At 41.1% G+C, this 16,316-nt stretch overlaps 1 protein-coding gene across 1 annotated transcript in view; it reads left to right on the forward strand.

The window, feature by feature from the left end:
• Positions 1–16,316, forward strand: part of SGIP1 (SH3GL interacting endocytic adaptor 1) — a 277,554-nt gene that overhangs the window by 171,628 nt on the left and 89,610 nt on the right. Inside the window, exon 11 of the mRNA XM_072649764.1 lies at positions 8,628–8,744. Coding sequence (XP_072505865.1) covers positions 8,628–8,744 — 117 coding nt within the window. The remainder of the gene's footprint in view (positions 1–8,627; positions 8,745–16,316) is intronic.

Genomic DNA, 16,316 nt, shown 5'->3' on the forward strand with positions numbered 1-16,316 from the left:
CCAGTGAATGCTGAAGGCACAATCAAGTGGAGGTCAGCCTATTGTTTCTGTTGACAAGGAAAAAGTTAGACAGGGCAGTCGCTCTTTTCTGGGTGCTGAGAGATACAGGGGCTTTGAGGCCATATTCAAAATTACATTTGAGATTTAGGATTTTCCCCTATGGGTCCTAGCTTTGGATCTAACATTCAGAGACCTTGAATTCCACTTTCTAAAGTGTCCCCAAATGCAGCATGGTACAGAGGAATGATAAGAACCAGGGTTCAAATGCTACCTCTGAGTCTTAAGACTTGGGTGACCTGGGAAAGTCACAACCTCCACAGGGCTTGATTTTCTCATCTGTGAAATGAGAAAGTTGGACTAAATGGCCTTTGGAATAAGCCTTCAGCTCAAAATCCCAAATCACTTGATAGGATTGTAAGACTTTTTAAAAACTGGAATGTACTTAAGAGATCACAGGATCCCAGAGCCAGAAGCGTCCGTTTCAACCCTCTCATTTAACAAACAAGGAAGCTGAAATGGGTAACTCCCAATGCATAACGGTGGGTACCCTTTTGTGGGGGTCTTCAAGAAGAATCAGATTATCTTGTTTCTCATGGTCTTCATGGAGGCTTCTGGGGATCAGATAGATAAGAATGAATTTGACTGGATGTGGAATTTTGTTGAGGTCCCTAGTGAAAGACTTGGAATCAGGAAGACCTGTGTTCAAACACTTACTAGTTGTGTGAGCCTAGACCAGACGCTCCTAGCCTGTTTCTTCAGCTATAAAGTGAGGGGATTGAAGTAGGTGTCCTCAAAGGCCCCTTCTAGCTTGAAATGTATGATTTTGCAAAATCTATGAAAATTATGATTCTATTTTTTAATCATAACTTTCTTGTTTCTAAATGTTGTTTTGAAGTAGTTATGTAATTTGGCAAATAGAATAGTTTCCATTCTTGAATGAGTGAGTGAATAAATGAAAAAATAAATACATTTATTAAGTGCTTACTGTGTACCAAGTACTGTGCTAAGAACTGGAGATACATAACAGAAAAAAAAAGACAGTTTCTGCTCACATTCTAGTTGGAACCCAGAGACATCCTTAGGTTAAGACAGCAGGTCAGATGATTTTGCAGGGAGTCTGCAGGTCACAGGAACAGGGCAGATGGGAGCTCCAGGGGCTCTTAGGAGGCAGCAGCAAGGACGCTGCTAAGGCTTGGTGATCTTCTATCTCACCAAACAAAATAGAGTTGGTGAATCCAACTTCATTCAAGTTATGTGAGCATTCACGCACTCTGGTCTTGGCTATAGGAAGTGAAGAGGGGCCTCAAGGCAGAGAAAACACTCCTGCTCCCATGTGGTGGCAAGTCTTCCTTCCCAGAGATAAGAAGAGTTAGAGATGAGGGGGACAGTCAGTGCCAGGGTACTGAGTCTGGAGTTGAAATGTCAAGTTTGAGCAACAGCAGATGTGCCAGGCCTAGAGGCCTGTGTGGGCTACCCGAGTCTTCTTACCTCACCTCCGAGGTCTTCGGTTGGCCAAAACCGGATGGTCATATGAGAGAAAGGACGTTCCAGAGTCGAACAAGGGTTGAGCTTTATTTCAGGGTCTCGGTTACAAGTGCAGGGGGGTCTTCCTTAGGAGGAAGAGGGGGAGATTTCCTAAGGAGGCTAGGATCTTAAGGGATTGGAAGTAGAAGTACAAGCGGGGAGAGAGGGGGAGGGGAGAGAGGAAAGAAGAAAAGCGGAGCCTACTGTCCTCTTGGCTCCTCACGTGCTAAGAGAGCTTTCAGGCTTCCTCAATCCTACTTAACCTTCAGCCGCATAGTTTGCATCTGAATACCGTGCTGTTAGGTAACTAGGTGTGTCCAGATCCGGGACAATCTCGAGGGAGGGGAGATCTCTCTCCCATCATGTTTCTCACGGGAAGAGGCGGAATTACTCGAGATAGCTCGGTTCACCTCGATCCCCTGCCGTTTCCTGGGGGGGTCTCGTGAGAGCTCTAAGATTTAGAAGCTCCCACCTTTACCCACCCGAGACTGTCCACACGGAATTGAGCTTCCAATCCCAACACAGATGGGCTGTTATTGTTAGAATGTAAAGTGGAAGATACCTGAAGGATTAGGAAAGGGTCAGATTATGAAGAACTTTAAATGACTTTAAATATATGACGTGATATTTGGTCCCAGATGTCACAGGAAGCCACTGGGGCTCAATGATCAGGAGACAACATGATTAGACCTCTGATTTAGAAAAAAAAAATCACTTGGGCAGTGTATGTACAGGCAGACACAGACAGACGGACACACACACACACACACACACACACACACACTCACCATGCACACATACACATATATCTGGAGATATGGAGAGGAAAGCCTATTATAGTCTCTAGGTATACAATAGATAGAATATCTTACCTGGAATCTGGAAGATCTGAACTCAGACACTTTCTAAGGGTGTGACTGCAGGCAAGTCACTTAACCTCTTGTCTAGCTTAGTTTCCCCACATGTAAAATAGAGATAATAACATTACCTAACTCTCCCAGCTTTATTGTAAGGATCATCAAATGAGATATTTGCAAAACCCTTTACAAACCTTAAAGTGCTATAAACACAAGATCTTATTGAGATATAAAGCTTAATGCCAGATATCCCCATAAAAATCTGGTTCCTTATTAGAGTATCCAGTGATATGTTTTGACAAAAAAAAACTCCCACAAAGCTAACTGAGTCAGTAGTGTTTGGGAGTAATTTTCCACCTTCCACTAGGATGTTCAGAAGTGATTTAATTTAAACCTAGAGGACAAAGGAGCTTGGATGTCTGAGTTCCTGATTCCTCATTGCTCACACAAGAGTATTTGGACAATAACCTGAAAGTATGAAGTCAATGAAAACTATTTGAGATAATGGTAATTATAGCTCAGGAACAAAGGATTTTAGTTTCTCCTCTGGGAATCTTGGGACTATAACTCCATAGATTTAAGGAGTTCCCCTGGAACTTCCTGGAACTACAGGAAATAGTTCAGTTCCAACATTTTACAGATGAAGAAACTGAGATCTAGATATGTGAAACGATATACTGAAGATCACACTGATAGTAAATGGCACAGCTAAGATTCAAACTCAGTTCACTCATTTAATATTCAACACATTTATTAAGGGAGGAAGAATATTCCAATCATAGGGGACAACCAACCCAAGGTCCTGAAGATGGGAGGGTGGAGTATGGTGTGAGAAACAGCTAGAATACCAGTTTGGGTGGATCAGAGAGTGCATGAGATGGAACGATGTGTTAAAATGTTGGGAAGGTTGATTGGAACCAGAATGTGAAGAGCCTTCAATGCCAAACAGAAAAGTCTATATTTGGTTGCTCATCCCACATAACTAATCTATTGCCAAGTCTTGGCTTTTCTACCTTCCCGCCATCTCTCCTATGCCTCCCCTCCTCCCCATGCACAGTCATGACCTGAGCACAAGACCCTCCTCACCTCTCACTCAGACAACCATAATAGTTTCTCACTATTCTCCCTAACTTCAGGCACTCCCCACTTCAATCCAGTCTACAGTCACCAAAGTGATTTTCAACAGTGTAGATCTAACGTGTTGTTCCCTGCCACCCAGCTCAATGAGCCCCAATGGCTCCTTAGTACTTCCAGGAACAAATGGAAAATCTTCTGTCATTTCAAACTCTTTATAACCTGGTCCTTTCCAACCTTTCCCAGTTTAAAAAAATTATTATTTTAACTTTTAATTTGTGCAGTAATTTTTTTTTAATTTGTGGAATAAAACAAGCATTTCTATAACACAGTATAATTTTTTAAACATTCCCAGTTTTTTTACATTTTACTAGCTTCCATCCACTCTGTAATTCAGAAGCAATCATTAATGTTCATCCTTAGTTCTCGAAGAGGACCAATGACATCACAGGGGAGATCGTCTATGTGTTGTTCCTCAAACATGATGCTCCATCTCCTGACTCTACCTTTTCACTGTCTCCCCCTCATACCTGGAATATTCTCCCTCTTCACTTCCACTTCTTAGCTCCCCCAGTCTTAGCTCCTACCTTGCCTTCTTTAGGAGGCCTTTCCCTGGTCCCTTCAGCATCTGTGCCTTCCCCTCTGAAATTGCCTCCCAGTGAATCTGTCTGTATTTTGTATCGAGCTCATTTCTTGTCTCCTTTGGAACACAAGCACCCTGTCTTGTTTTACTGTCTCCCGGATCTCCAGCTCTTAACACAGTTTCTGCTATAATAGTAAATGCTTAATTAATGCATGACTGACAAATTGATTGATCCTAGAGTTAAGAAGAAACAGCTAGAGTTTATTAAACAAGGGAATGACTAGTCAGACTTAGGCTTCATAAATATCCCTCTATGGAGAGAGCATTGAGGGAGGAAGGCTACTGGAATACTCTGGGGGAGGGGTGCTGAAGGCCAAGGCCAAGATGGTGACCACTGGAAGGTACTGAGAGTGTGGTGAGACTGGAGGTCACAGTGAGGAGGAAGAAGAAATTTAGGAGGAGGAGAAAGGCATAGGGAGAGATGGAATGAGAGGAAGTTCTGGTTAGAAAGGAGTTTCCAGATTTTTGATACCAGAAGTAGAACAAATGTGGGTGATGGCAGTAAGAGGGTAGGATCCTCCCTTCAGTGGCTGCAGTGAAATAAAGGAATAGCTTATGGGAGGTGAAGAGTTCCAAGAATGGAGAGATCCTGGTGTTTAAGGGGACCTTTACTTATATGTTGGAGTCCCCTAGCATAAGGACAGGGGTTAAAGTGGAAAAGAGAACTACAAGCCAGGCAATTGAACTCCTAAGCACAAACAGCCAGAATACTTTTTCTTTGAAATCATAGAAAAGTATTGATGACAGAAAGGATCAGTGTTTCTAAAGGCCTGAAAAAATGAAGGATCTTTTCTGTCTGCTAGACTTTGAGGCTCCCAAAGCCCAAGGATTTAGAGATCTTTACTCATCAGTTGGGGATATGTGCTTTTTTAAGCTGGTAATTTCCTGTACTTTCTTTCCTGCCTGAAACGACCTTCCCTTCCTCCCTTCCCCCCTTTACACCCTCACTCTGCGTTCCTCCATCTGCCAAGATCCTTCCCATCCTCCAAAGCCTAGCTCATATGTTACCCAGAAGAAACTCCCTCACCTAGTTCTGGAGAATCTAGTAAAGAGCTGAGTCATTATAGGGTGAACTGGCACTCACCTCCATATTGTGGGATTAGAAATCGTAATGTCAAGTCCAAGCCATGAAACTCAGCATGTTCAAAACAGACTTGTTATCCTCCCCACCCTCCAAGTCCATCCCTGCTTCAATCTTTCCAATTTCTCTTGAAGGTGACACTACCCTTCCAATGATTTCTCCAGTGATTTATTTACTTGAAGTCATGCATGACTCTTCCTTCCTTCTCACTCCCATATCCAATCCATGGCTGAGTCTTCTTGATCCTAACTCCTCAACATCTCTCACATCTGTCCCTTTCTCTAGACTCACACAATCTCCATCCCATGCCAGGCCCTCATGTAGACTATTGAAATGGCCTTCTAATTGGTCCTTGCTTCCAGACTCTCCCCTTTTGAATCTACCCTTCACCCAGATACCATTTTGATATTTATAAAACACAGATATGACCCTGTCTCTCCTCTACTAAAAAATCCCTAGTGACTCTCTATTGCTGGTAAAATGAAGTTAAAATCATCAGCCTTACATTTCAAACCCTACACAATATGGCTTCTAGTTATTTTTTTCACATTCTTTGTTCCTTCTCCATCCCAGCCAAGCTGATCTACTGGTGGGTGGTCAGTCACAGCTTTCCAGTTCTCTCTCCCTGCTTTGCAAAAGTGCTTCCTGTTTATGGAATGCCCTCCATCCTCACCTCTGCCTCTTCGAAGCCTTAACTTCCTTTAAGATATTGATGACGTGCCACCCCCTCATTCCTCCAATGAGTGTTTTCTACCTTATATAATTACTTTATAGTACTTTATGTGAGAGGCAGCATGGTATAATGGTTAGAAAACTGGTCTCAGAGGCAGGAAAACCTGGGTTCAAGTCCGGTTTCTGACATATACTGCCTGAGCGACCCTAGATATGCAGTGTCTCATTGTTCCAAGAAACTCCAGAATGATAAGTAATATATTAGTTTTCTATCTGCACTGCTAGAAGGATTTTTCATACAGGGAGCTCTCTCTATAGATGAATTCACAAGTCTAAACTCCTTCCATCCTATGCTAGTAGATAAAGCATTGGACTTTAGAGTGAAGATACTTGGGATTTAAATCATGCCTTAAATACTTAGCTGTGTGATGGTGGATGAGTCACTTAAATTCTCAGAACCTCAGTTTCCTCAGCTGTAAAATACACATAGTCATACCTATACTACCTGCCTCACAAAAGGGCAGTATGTAAACTTTCAAGTACTATAGGAATGCAACTATTATTACATTGGACAACAACCAAAGGATTTCTTATACCCATAAAATGAAATGAAATCTTGCCTTTTTAGTGCTGATTTCAAATATGACTTAAAATTTTATCTGTGGCCTACTAATTTCATGGAAAATGTTTTATAATATTTTATAAAATTTTTTAAAATTTATAAAAATTTTATAAAAATAGTTTTTATTTTAAAAAAATTAATAATGGCATTTATATCATGCTTTAAGGTTTGCGAATCACTTTACAAATATTCTCCCTTTATCCTCACAACATTCCTGAAAAGCATCAGCTATCATCATCCTTATTTTACAGATGAGGACATTGAGGCTGAAAGAGAGCTAAGTCTCTCAGCTAGTATGTGTCTGAGGCGAGGTGGGAATTCAAGTCTTCTGGACTCCAGATCCAGCACACTATCCATTTCACCTCCTAAAATTACATTTCACCAAAAAACTGTGTTCATTTAACTCATGTAAGTGATAGGTACTGATGATTTCTCATTATAAATTAAGTGTTTTATGAATGAATTTTAATGATAGGATTGTAGATTTAGAACAGAAAGGACCCTCAAAGGCCAGCTAGTTCAGCCACCTCATTTTACAAATGATGAAACTAAGTGGTGAAGTAACTCACCCCCAGATCAAAAACAAGTAAGAGTCAGAGCCAGGTTGGACCCCAGCTTTTCCCAACTCCAAGTCTAGCATTCTATCCACCACATCACAATTATTTCTACAGAAAAAAAAACTTCCCCAACCCTGACTCCCAATTAGATATTGTTGTAGGTTACTTGTGGAATATCTCTCATTGGTGTCCAATAGTGATCTGAATCTGAAATCTGAAAGTAATTTACTTCCTTCATAAAGCCAGATAGGTCAGAATCCACTCTTCCATTGTGGGGATTTCTTTCTGCAAGCTTTACTTGTACTGGTCCCTGATGGTCCCTAGGTTTTCTGGGAAGAAGCACAATATGAATTCAAGAAATAGAGTTCTTATGGCATATTCCATGGCATAAATCTTCTAGGTTTTAAGAGAATCAATGACAACTTCTTGGTAACTCTGCCTTTTGGATTCTCAAACAACTTTGCATGACTTTTTAAAGGAAGTCTATGCACTAGCTTCAGCACCATTCCACTGTCCTTCACAATGTTCACTTTCTACCTTCATTTGGGAGCCTGTAAGTGTCCCCATTCTGATCTTAGCCTCATTGATTTTGGGGAATTCATTGTGAAGGAAGACTTCATCATTTTGATGCATTGCATTGGCATCATTTTTGTTCTTTGTCTTTCTCTCCCAGACAGTATCTGTTTCCAACAAAAGAAACCGTTCCATGTGTTTGTGTGGTTGACCTTGGTTATTCATTGAAAACCTCAGTTCATTGTGGCTTTAGCATTTCTGGCATTGTCTTGATAGGGCCATGCTAGTAACCTGAGTAAGTTGGTCCTAATTTTAATGTACAATGTCAGTAGGAAGACTTTGACAGGAATTAACAGAAGTTGGTTTAGATTCTAACAATCCCTTAGGTTATAAGGGCAGGGACTGTCTTTCTTTTATTAATTGTGTCCCCAGTGCTTAGCACAGTGCCTAGAACATAGTAGGTACTTAATAAATATTCAGTGAATTGGCTTACCACATTGTTTTTTTTTTTTTCCAACAATCAGCTCTTTTCTCAGTTATTCAATAAAACACCTACTATGTTCCAGGCACTGTACTGGAAATACAAAAAAAAATGGCAAAAGATGATCCCTACTCTCAGGGAACTCACAGTCTAATGGAAGGCAATGTTTATTTTCTTGTTTTTATTATTTGGTAGTGCTGTCCCATTCACAAACAAAGCAGTGCTCCAAGCATGGGGGTTAGAGTAAGTCCTATATTCCCTACTATTGGGGATGTTGAGTTTGGTGGAACACTTAACTTTAGGAATTTTGAACTCCAGTGGGGCTAAGCTAATAGGGAGATAACAATCAGGCACCCATGTGGTAAGTAAGTCCCAGGAGCTAGAGGCCACCGGGCTGTCAATGAGGGTCAAACCCACTCCAGTTTGGAAGGCTCCTATGGTCATCAGATGTGGGGTCAGGCCCATGAGTGATCATTGCACTTTCAGTCTGGGTGAGACAAGAAGAGCCAGCTCCAGAGAAAAAGAAAGAAAAAAACAACAAATAAAGCTGCACCATTTGGTGCATCCAAGTTGGCATCCTAATAAAAGAGCAATCACTTTCAGATTCTCCCAGATGGGCCAAGAGAACTTTGCATACGTAATGCTTCTCAAGAGAAGTCTCATGCTTTGAATATATTCGGGGTTCCTCTTACGGAAGATTCCCTCATTTTCATCTTGCAGGTAAAAGTCTAGTTTGATGCTTGGATATTCAAAGAGCAGGAACAAAGTTCTAAATCAGGTCTGCTTGAGGTCGCACCTGCCTTTCAGAGTCGTTTGAGGATGAAAAGATATATAGATATACACACATATACATAAATATATTAATATCTGTAAATAATTATTAGATAATATAATATGTGTAAGGCAGTTTACAGACATGGAAGTAATAGTACATAGTAGCTACTTCAGTATCATTAAACATAGATATGAGTAAGGAAAGGTGACCCTAACTGGGAGATCATGACATTGACGATCCTTTGCCTTGAGATCCTGATTCTAATCATGCAGTTTGAGCCATCAGGTACATCTCCTTCATTCAGTTAGCAAGGTCCTAGTGGTTCTGGGAAACAACAAGAAATAGTTCCCTTCATTAGGTAAAATAGGTCTTCTAACTCATAGGAGATGTGGTACAGTGTTAGAGTCAAAGGTAATAACACCGTAAGCTACTGTGAAATGGTGGAGAACTAGATAAGGGAGTCAAGACGACTGAGTTTCAGTCCTACCTCAGATACTTACTACTTGTGTGACCACAGACAAGTCACTTAATCTCTGTGTCTCCATTTCCATCATCATCATCACCACAGCTAGCCTTCATAAAACTCTTTAAAGTTTATGAATATCATCTCATTGGATCTTCTCAACAATACTTGGAGGGAAGTGCTATTATTATCCCCATTTTGCAGATGAGGAAACTGAAGCAGACAGAGGTTAAGTGACTTGCCCAGAGTCACATGCATGGTAAGTATATGAGACAAGATTTGAACTCATCTCTTTCTCACTTCAGATCTAAGGCTCTATTCACTGGGCCACCTCTCTCCCAATGTCTACAAAAAGAAAAGGTTGGACTTGACCTCTAAATTCTCTTCTGACTCTAAATCTATGATCCCATGATCCTTGACATTTTGTTAAGCAAAAATAGTAATATGTTGAATGGGGTTTTGGTCCTCTATAAATTATCAGAACTGCAAACAACATATGGTGAGATCAGTCAATATGATCAGCAGGTATTTAAATGCCCTTTAAGTGACAGGCACTGGGGTTACAAATATAAAGAATAAAATAATCTCAGCTCTCAAGAAGATTGTTTTCTAATAGAAGCCACAAGAAGTAGATACAAATTGTAATATGTAAATTATTATACAAAATTTATAATAGATAATATGTATATATGTGTTATGTATATATGATATGGAGAGAGAAAAGAGAGAAAGGAAGGAGGGAGGGAAAAAGACAATGAGAGAGAGAGGATAAATTTACAAGAAGAAATAAAAAGTCATTAGATACAAGGTAATTTGGGTGGTTAGTAGACATAACATGCAACATATCAGCTCTCTCAGCCTTAGTTATTATTATTTTTTAAACTGGAGAACTGAAGTTTTGTGTCTGAGACTTAACACTTCGCTAACATAAGAAAAACTCTCAAGGCAATTGACCTACTGAGAATTTAAAGAATCGGCACCAACATCGATAGAGTAGAAAACGTTTGAGAAAACGTAAGCAGTGCTAATGTTCTGGGCACCAGAAGGTGCCTAACATTGCATGGACAGTTCAGTGGGCTACTTATTAGAAATCATCATCGCATAACTGAATACGCATGAAAGCGTCACATCTCTTTATCATGTGGTACGTAAACTGAGACTTCACATCTTCAGAATGCAAGAACACCTAGGAACTTCTCCCTAGCCCCCTCCACAACCCTCTTAGTTAAACCATGCATTATTAATGCCTCATTGCATTATTTATATCAAAATCCACATGGCACTCAATCATGGGGACTGACAGAGAAATAAGTTTTGCATTTTTTCATTCAATAAGAAGGCCTACACATATAGTACCATGGGAAACCTGCTACAAAGGCATGAATGTGAAAGATGGGATGCTAAATTTGGAGATTATTAGTAGTTCAGTTCAGTAAGAACGTAGGATATATAAAGGAAATAATCTGGAATAGATATAGAAAGGTAGGCAAGAGACTGTGGAAGGCCAGCTGAGGAGTCTTTATTATATCTTAGAGTCAATAGGGTACCACTGGTGTGTTTTGATCTGGGCAAAAATCTGTATTTAAGGAATATAATTTGCTAGCTATATGGTGAATGTTTTGAGGTAGGGAGAGACTTGAGGCAGAGAAATCAACAAGGAGGTCACAGCAATAGTCCAGTTGAGAGGTGACAGGGGTCTGTACCAGAGTGGTAGCCATGCAGAGGGATAAAAGGACACAGGTGCAAGAAACAATAAGGATAGCTAATATTTATACAATATCTCACAGTTTGCAAAGCAGTCTATTATATGATCTCATTTGATCCTCACAGGACCCCAGTATTATTAACATCATCGTCATTATTATTGTTCCCATTTTATAGCTGAGGAAACTGAGCTTCAGAGTTATATGACTTGCCCTTGGTCATATGGTTAATAATTAATTGAGGCAGAATTTGAATTCAGATCTTGCTGACTTCAAAGACAGGACCTTGTAATATTCAAGAGCATAGTTTTTAAAGACAGACCAGAAGATCGTTTGATTCAGCGGCTATTTCTCAAGAAGTTGCTGATTTTGGGCCTTTCAAGGCTATGGAGAACTTGATGAAAAGTTGCGCCCTAAAATCTTTGGGAGAAAATATTCCATCCTCTCTGTGGGTGGGTGAAATATCCAAAAAGGGCTGTTTGTGTGAATCTGGAAAGAAGTTCAAGATACCAAATTTCTCACTGGAGGCTAATCCTTCATCCTGAATCTGAGTCAAGCAAAATGAGCCCATGGGCCTTGGCTGTAAATATCCTTCTTTCAGCTCTCTGTGAGAAAGGGCTAGAATACTTCCCAGACCACCATGACCTCAGTAGGTTTTAAACACTGTTGCTAAAAAGGCCCAGATCTTGGTTTTGAGCTGCATAGTTACCATTGTGGTGTCCATGGTCCTGAAGTGTGCCCTTAACCCTGACCTGCTTTGCCACAATACTAGTCACATAGTGAATCCTATGTACCCTTGTCTTTTTTCCCCTAGTAGATCATGGTTCTTTGAAAGCAGGGCCACATTTAATTGATCTTTTTTTAGGCCTCAAGCACCTAAGTACCCTTTATGCCATTGAATTTCACTGAAGAATCATTTATTAAGCACCTACTGTTTGCCAGATACTATGCCAGAGGCTGGGATACAATGACAAAGAAAACTTCCCCAAGCCCTCCAAAAAATTCTTACCCTGGAGGAGTTCACATTCTATGGGAAAGAAAGCCCTTTATCCATCATAGACTCTTCATGCATATCTGTTTAGTAAATTAATGAAATAATGAAGAAAGAAGAATAATTTGCATTCACCCAGGGCTCTATAACTTGCAAAGCACTTTTCCTGAAGGAACACTTACAAGGTAGATGTTGCAGATTTCAATTCCTCCAGGTATAGATGATGAAGGTAAAACTTAGGGTGATTCTGGGACTTGCTTAAGGTCACATGTAAGGAGGACTCAAAACCAGATTTTTTTTATTGCAAGTCTTATTCCATTTTTATATACCAGGAGGGAACAGAGAGAAGGAGAAGGAAAGGAAGGTGGAAGGGCAGGGGAAAGGAGGTGTAGTGGATTATAAATTTGGAGCTGGAAGGGACCTAAGAGGTTATCTAATTCATTGCCCTCCTTTTACAGGTGAGAAAAGTAAGATCCAGAGATCATAAGTGCCCAGGGTCGCAAAGATAATTTTAATGGAGTCAGGATTTGAACCCAGATCTCCTGACCCCAAACTCAACATTTTTTCTTCTGCCACATTTATCTCTGTATCTGAAATATTTTCTATCTCAGAGGGTTTTTTTAAGCTTTTCTTAAGCACTTACTATGTGCCAAGCACTGGGCTAAGGACTTTGCAATTATCATCTCATTTGATCCTCAGAACAACCCAGGAAAAGGTAGGTGCTATTATCATCACCATTTTGTAGCTGAAGAAACTGAGGCAGACAAAGTTCAAATAACTGGTCCCGAGCCACACAGCTAATACATGTATGATGCTGGATTTGAACTCAGGTCTTCCTATCTTCAAACTCAACTCTCTATCCACTGTGCAACTGAGCTGTCTCTGTTATACTTCCTTCGATCTTCCAAGTAGTGCTCAGAGGGAGCTGGCAGCTGCCACCAGTGCCCTTTGCTGTTGCTGGGAGCACCTAGATTGTTAGACTAAGTGATCAGTCTGTGAGTCAGGCACCATACTCAGTAAACTAACCAAGAATAAACACAGGAGAGAAGTGTATTTCCAAAGCCAAAGATAAACGGTAAAAATTAAAGAAGAGTCCCCTCCCTCTTCCCGTCTTTGCAGAGGGGGCTAGTTATTTGGCTTAGGAAAGGCACAACACAGAACACTCAACAATGAATTTTTATGGCTAGCATATAGTGGGCATTCTTGGTATGGAAAGTCCCTCCATCAATGCAAATCATTGCCCACCATAGAGCCTAATGCTCTGGAGCAGGTGAAGTACCTTCCCAGGATAACATGGCTAGCATTTGCCAGGGACAGGACTTGAACCCATGTCTTCCTCACCCTTCCATTATTCCACATTGATTCTCTAGTATAAGATACTAGTATAGTATTTATAATAGTATAAAATACATGTAAATTTAAAGTGTACTTGGTTGTAACATCAGATCCTGTCTGAAATAATTAATATTTAAATACTCTAAAAATCTGCAATTCACAGATGTGGCTCCTTCATCTACTGGCGCTAGGAAAAATCTTTCCCTGTCCTAAAGAATAATTTCCCTGAACTAGTGAAGTGAACTCTTGATGATGAGCCTCTGTCAGTTTGCCAACAACAGCCGTTGGATAGGACTATGGGAGGCAGCATGTGAAATTAGTCCTGGAGTCAGGGAGACCTGAGTTCAAATTCTACCCCTGGCCTTTCAAATCTTTGTGACCCTTTGGACAGGTCATCTCCCTGAGCCTCAGTTTCTTTATTCATAAATTGAGGATCATGAGACCTGTACTACTGGCGTTACATAGCTGTTGCTTAAATTAGGTCACATGTACAGAGGATTTTGTAAACCTTGAAGCCCTACATACATGGCAGCTCTTAGCAGTCAATCAAGAAGGACTTTTTTAAAGGATTTGCTATGTGACAGGTACTGTGATGAAGCTAGGGACAGAAGAATAAAAGGAGAGACAGAGAAAGAGAGAGGAAGGAGAGGGGATAGGAGCAGGAGAGGCAGGACAGGAGGGGAGAAGAGAGGAGAGGACAGACATACAGGGAGGAAGGGAGAAAAAGGGGAGAGAAGGATGAAGGAAGAGAAGGGAGGGAGGGGGAGGAGAAAGAAAAAGGAAGAGGGGGGGAGAAGGGAGAGTGTACTCTTCTAGGCACTTTGCTAGGGCAGGGGATACAAAGACAGTCCCTAACCTCAAGGAGTTTTCATGAGATAATGTACTTAAAATGCTTTCTTGTAAATGTTAAAGTGCCATATTAAATTGCCAGCAGATATTATTATTAAATTAATTATTGTTATATTTATGCCCTCTAGAAATACAATTTTAATGCTATAAAGTACTCTCTTGAGGGAACTCCATCTCCTAATGCAGATCAGCAACCTCTTTGACCCTGGCCTCTCTTTGCATCCTCAGTGCTTAGCACAGAGCCTGACACAGAGTAGGGGCTTAGTAAATAATTATTGACTGACCATAACCTTAAAGAGCACAGATTTAGTACTAGAGGTGCCTTGGAGGACACTCAATGAAAAAAACCATTTTGTAGATGTCACAAATTAAGGCTGAGTGAGCTGCCCAACACCACACAGCTAGGGTCCTCTCAAACAGAGATACAAACTGTGAGAACCAGATTAAAATATAATTGGGAAATAGTTAACAAAATCAATAAAAATACAGTGGAACGCAGATAATGTTAATGCATGGTTTTCTAAGTCAACTCTGCAACAGGCAGAGATTTTTTTCTATTTAAGTCTGGCTCCATGTTCTAAAGCACCCATCATCTCACAGGGTGTTGGTGATGTTTAAATGAGATCATTGATTAGAAGGACCCTGAGGAAGTCAGCTAGCCCAACTCCCCCATTTTAAGGATAAAAACACTGAGGTCCAATCTATTCCACCTGCTTGCCTGCCATCATTTTAAAGATGAGGAAGACACTGCCAAGCAGTAACAAGCAAGCCATCTAGATCTTTCTGGCCTGGCTCCCCATGGGGAACCCTAAACAATTCACTGAGTTGAGATGAGTCACCAACTGTCCTCCAGAGAGTTGATGGAAGAGCTGGGAATAGAAGACTCCAATTGTTTGAATGGAGACACTATATTTAACAAGCTTTTATTAAACAGCTGGCTGTGAAGTGTGATCCACTAAAGCTACAAAGACCAGAACAACTGGCTTTTCTTCCAGATGTTTCCATTCTACTGGAATTTTTTTTCCCCAGACTAATAGTACTCTTTCTCCCCAACTCTGTATCTCAGCCATATTGGTCTGTGTGTCATCTCTTCCACCCCTCCTCCATGATTAGAATCCCTCCCACCTCCCCTTTGACCTCCTGGAATCTGTATTTCTATCCAAGACTCAGTTCAAGGGCCACATTCCACAGTGGGTTTTTTCTAATCCTCTCAGTTATTAGGTTGGCATCTAGGTGACTCAGTAGATAGAGAACCATGCCTAGAGTCAGGAAGATCTGAGTTCAAATCCAGCCTCAGATAGTGACTAGCTGTGTGATGCTCGGCAAGTCACTTATCCCCGTTTGCCTCAGTTTCCTCATCTGTAAATGAGGTGGAGAAGGAAATGACAAACCACTTCAATATCTCTGCCAAGAAAACCCCAAATAGAACCATAAAGAGTGGGTGATGACTGAACAACAATGACAGTTATCAGCAATTCCTCCTTCCCTCCCCCTACTTGCCAAAATGACTTTGAATTTACTTCTCTGACTATATGGGATCCCCAGTAGAATGTCACAGGGTCCTGGATCAAGTTGAAGGAACTCTCAGTAGCCATGCCTGCAATGCAGCAGCCTCATTTTATAGATGAGGAAACCGAGAAGCAGAGAGGTTTGTTGACTCGTCGCGAATCACCCAGGTAGAATCACCTCAGAGGTGATTTAAACTCAGGGCCTGTGCCTCCAGGCTCCTTCCTCTGCCTACTGCCTGCCCTCAGGTCAGGGATTATTTAGTGCTTTTTTCCTTTGTGTTCTCTGTGCCTAACACAGTTCTTGGCACATAGTAGGCTCCTGACACAGTTCCTGGCACATAGTAGGCTCCTGACACAGTTCCTGGCACATAGTAGGCTCCTGACACAGTTCCTGGCACATAGTAGGCTCCTGACACAATTCTTGGCACATAGTAGGTTCTTAAGAGCGGTTTCTTGAGTGGCATTTAGCTGAATCCTTGCAACAGCTCCACTTCCCCTGAGCCAACACTCATCTTTCTTCCAAGATAGCAATCTAGCATTTTCTTTCATGGAGAGAGAGGGGAGGGGAGTTATTGCTTCATTTTGCTGAGCTCATTTTTCTTTCTTGCTTCCTTCCCAATGGCCTTCCATGTTGACATGTAGGCTGTAGGACTTCTGGCAGCATGGCC

Source organism: Notamacropus eugenii, chromosome 2 (genome assembly GCF_028372415.1).
Source record: "Notamacropus eugenii isolate mMacEug1 chromosome 2, mMacEug1.pri_v2, whole genome shotgun sequence".
Lineage (NCBI taxonomy): Eukaryota > Metazoa > Chordata > Mammalia > Diprotodontia > Macropodidae > Notamacropus > Notamacropus eugenii.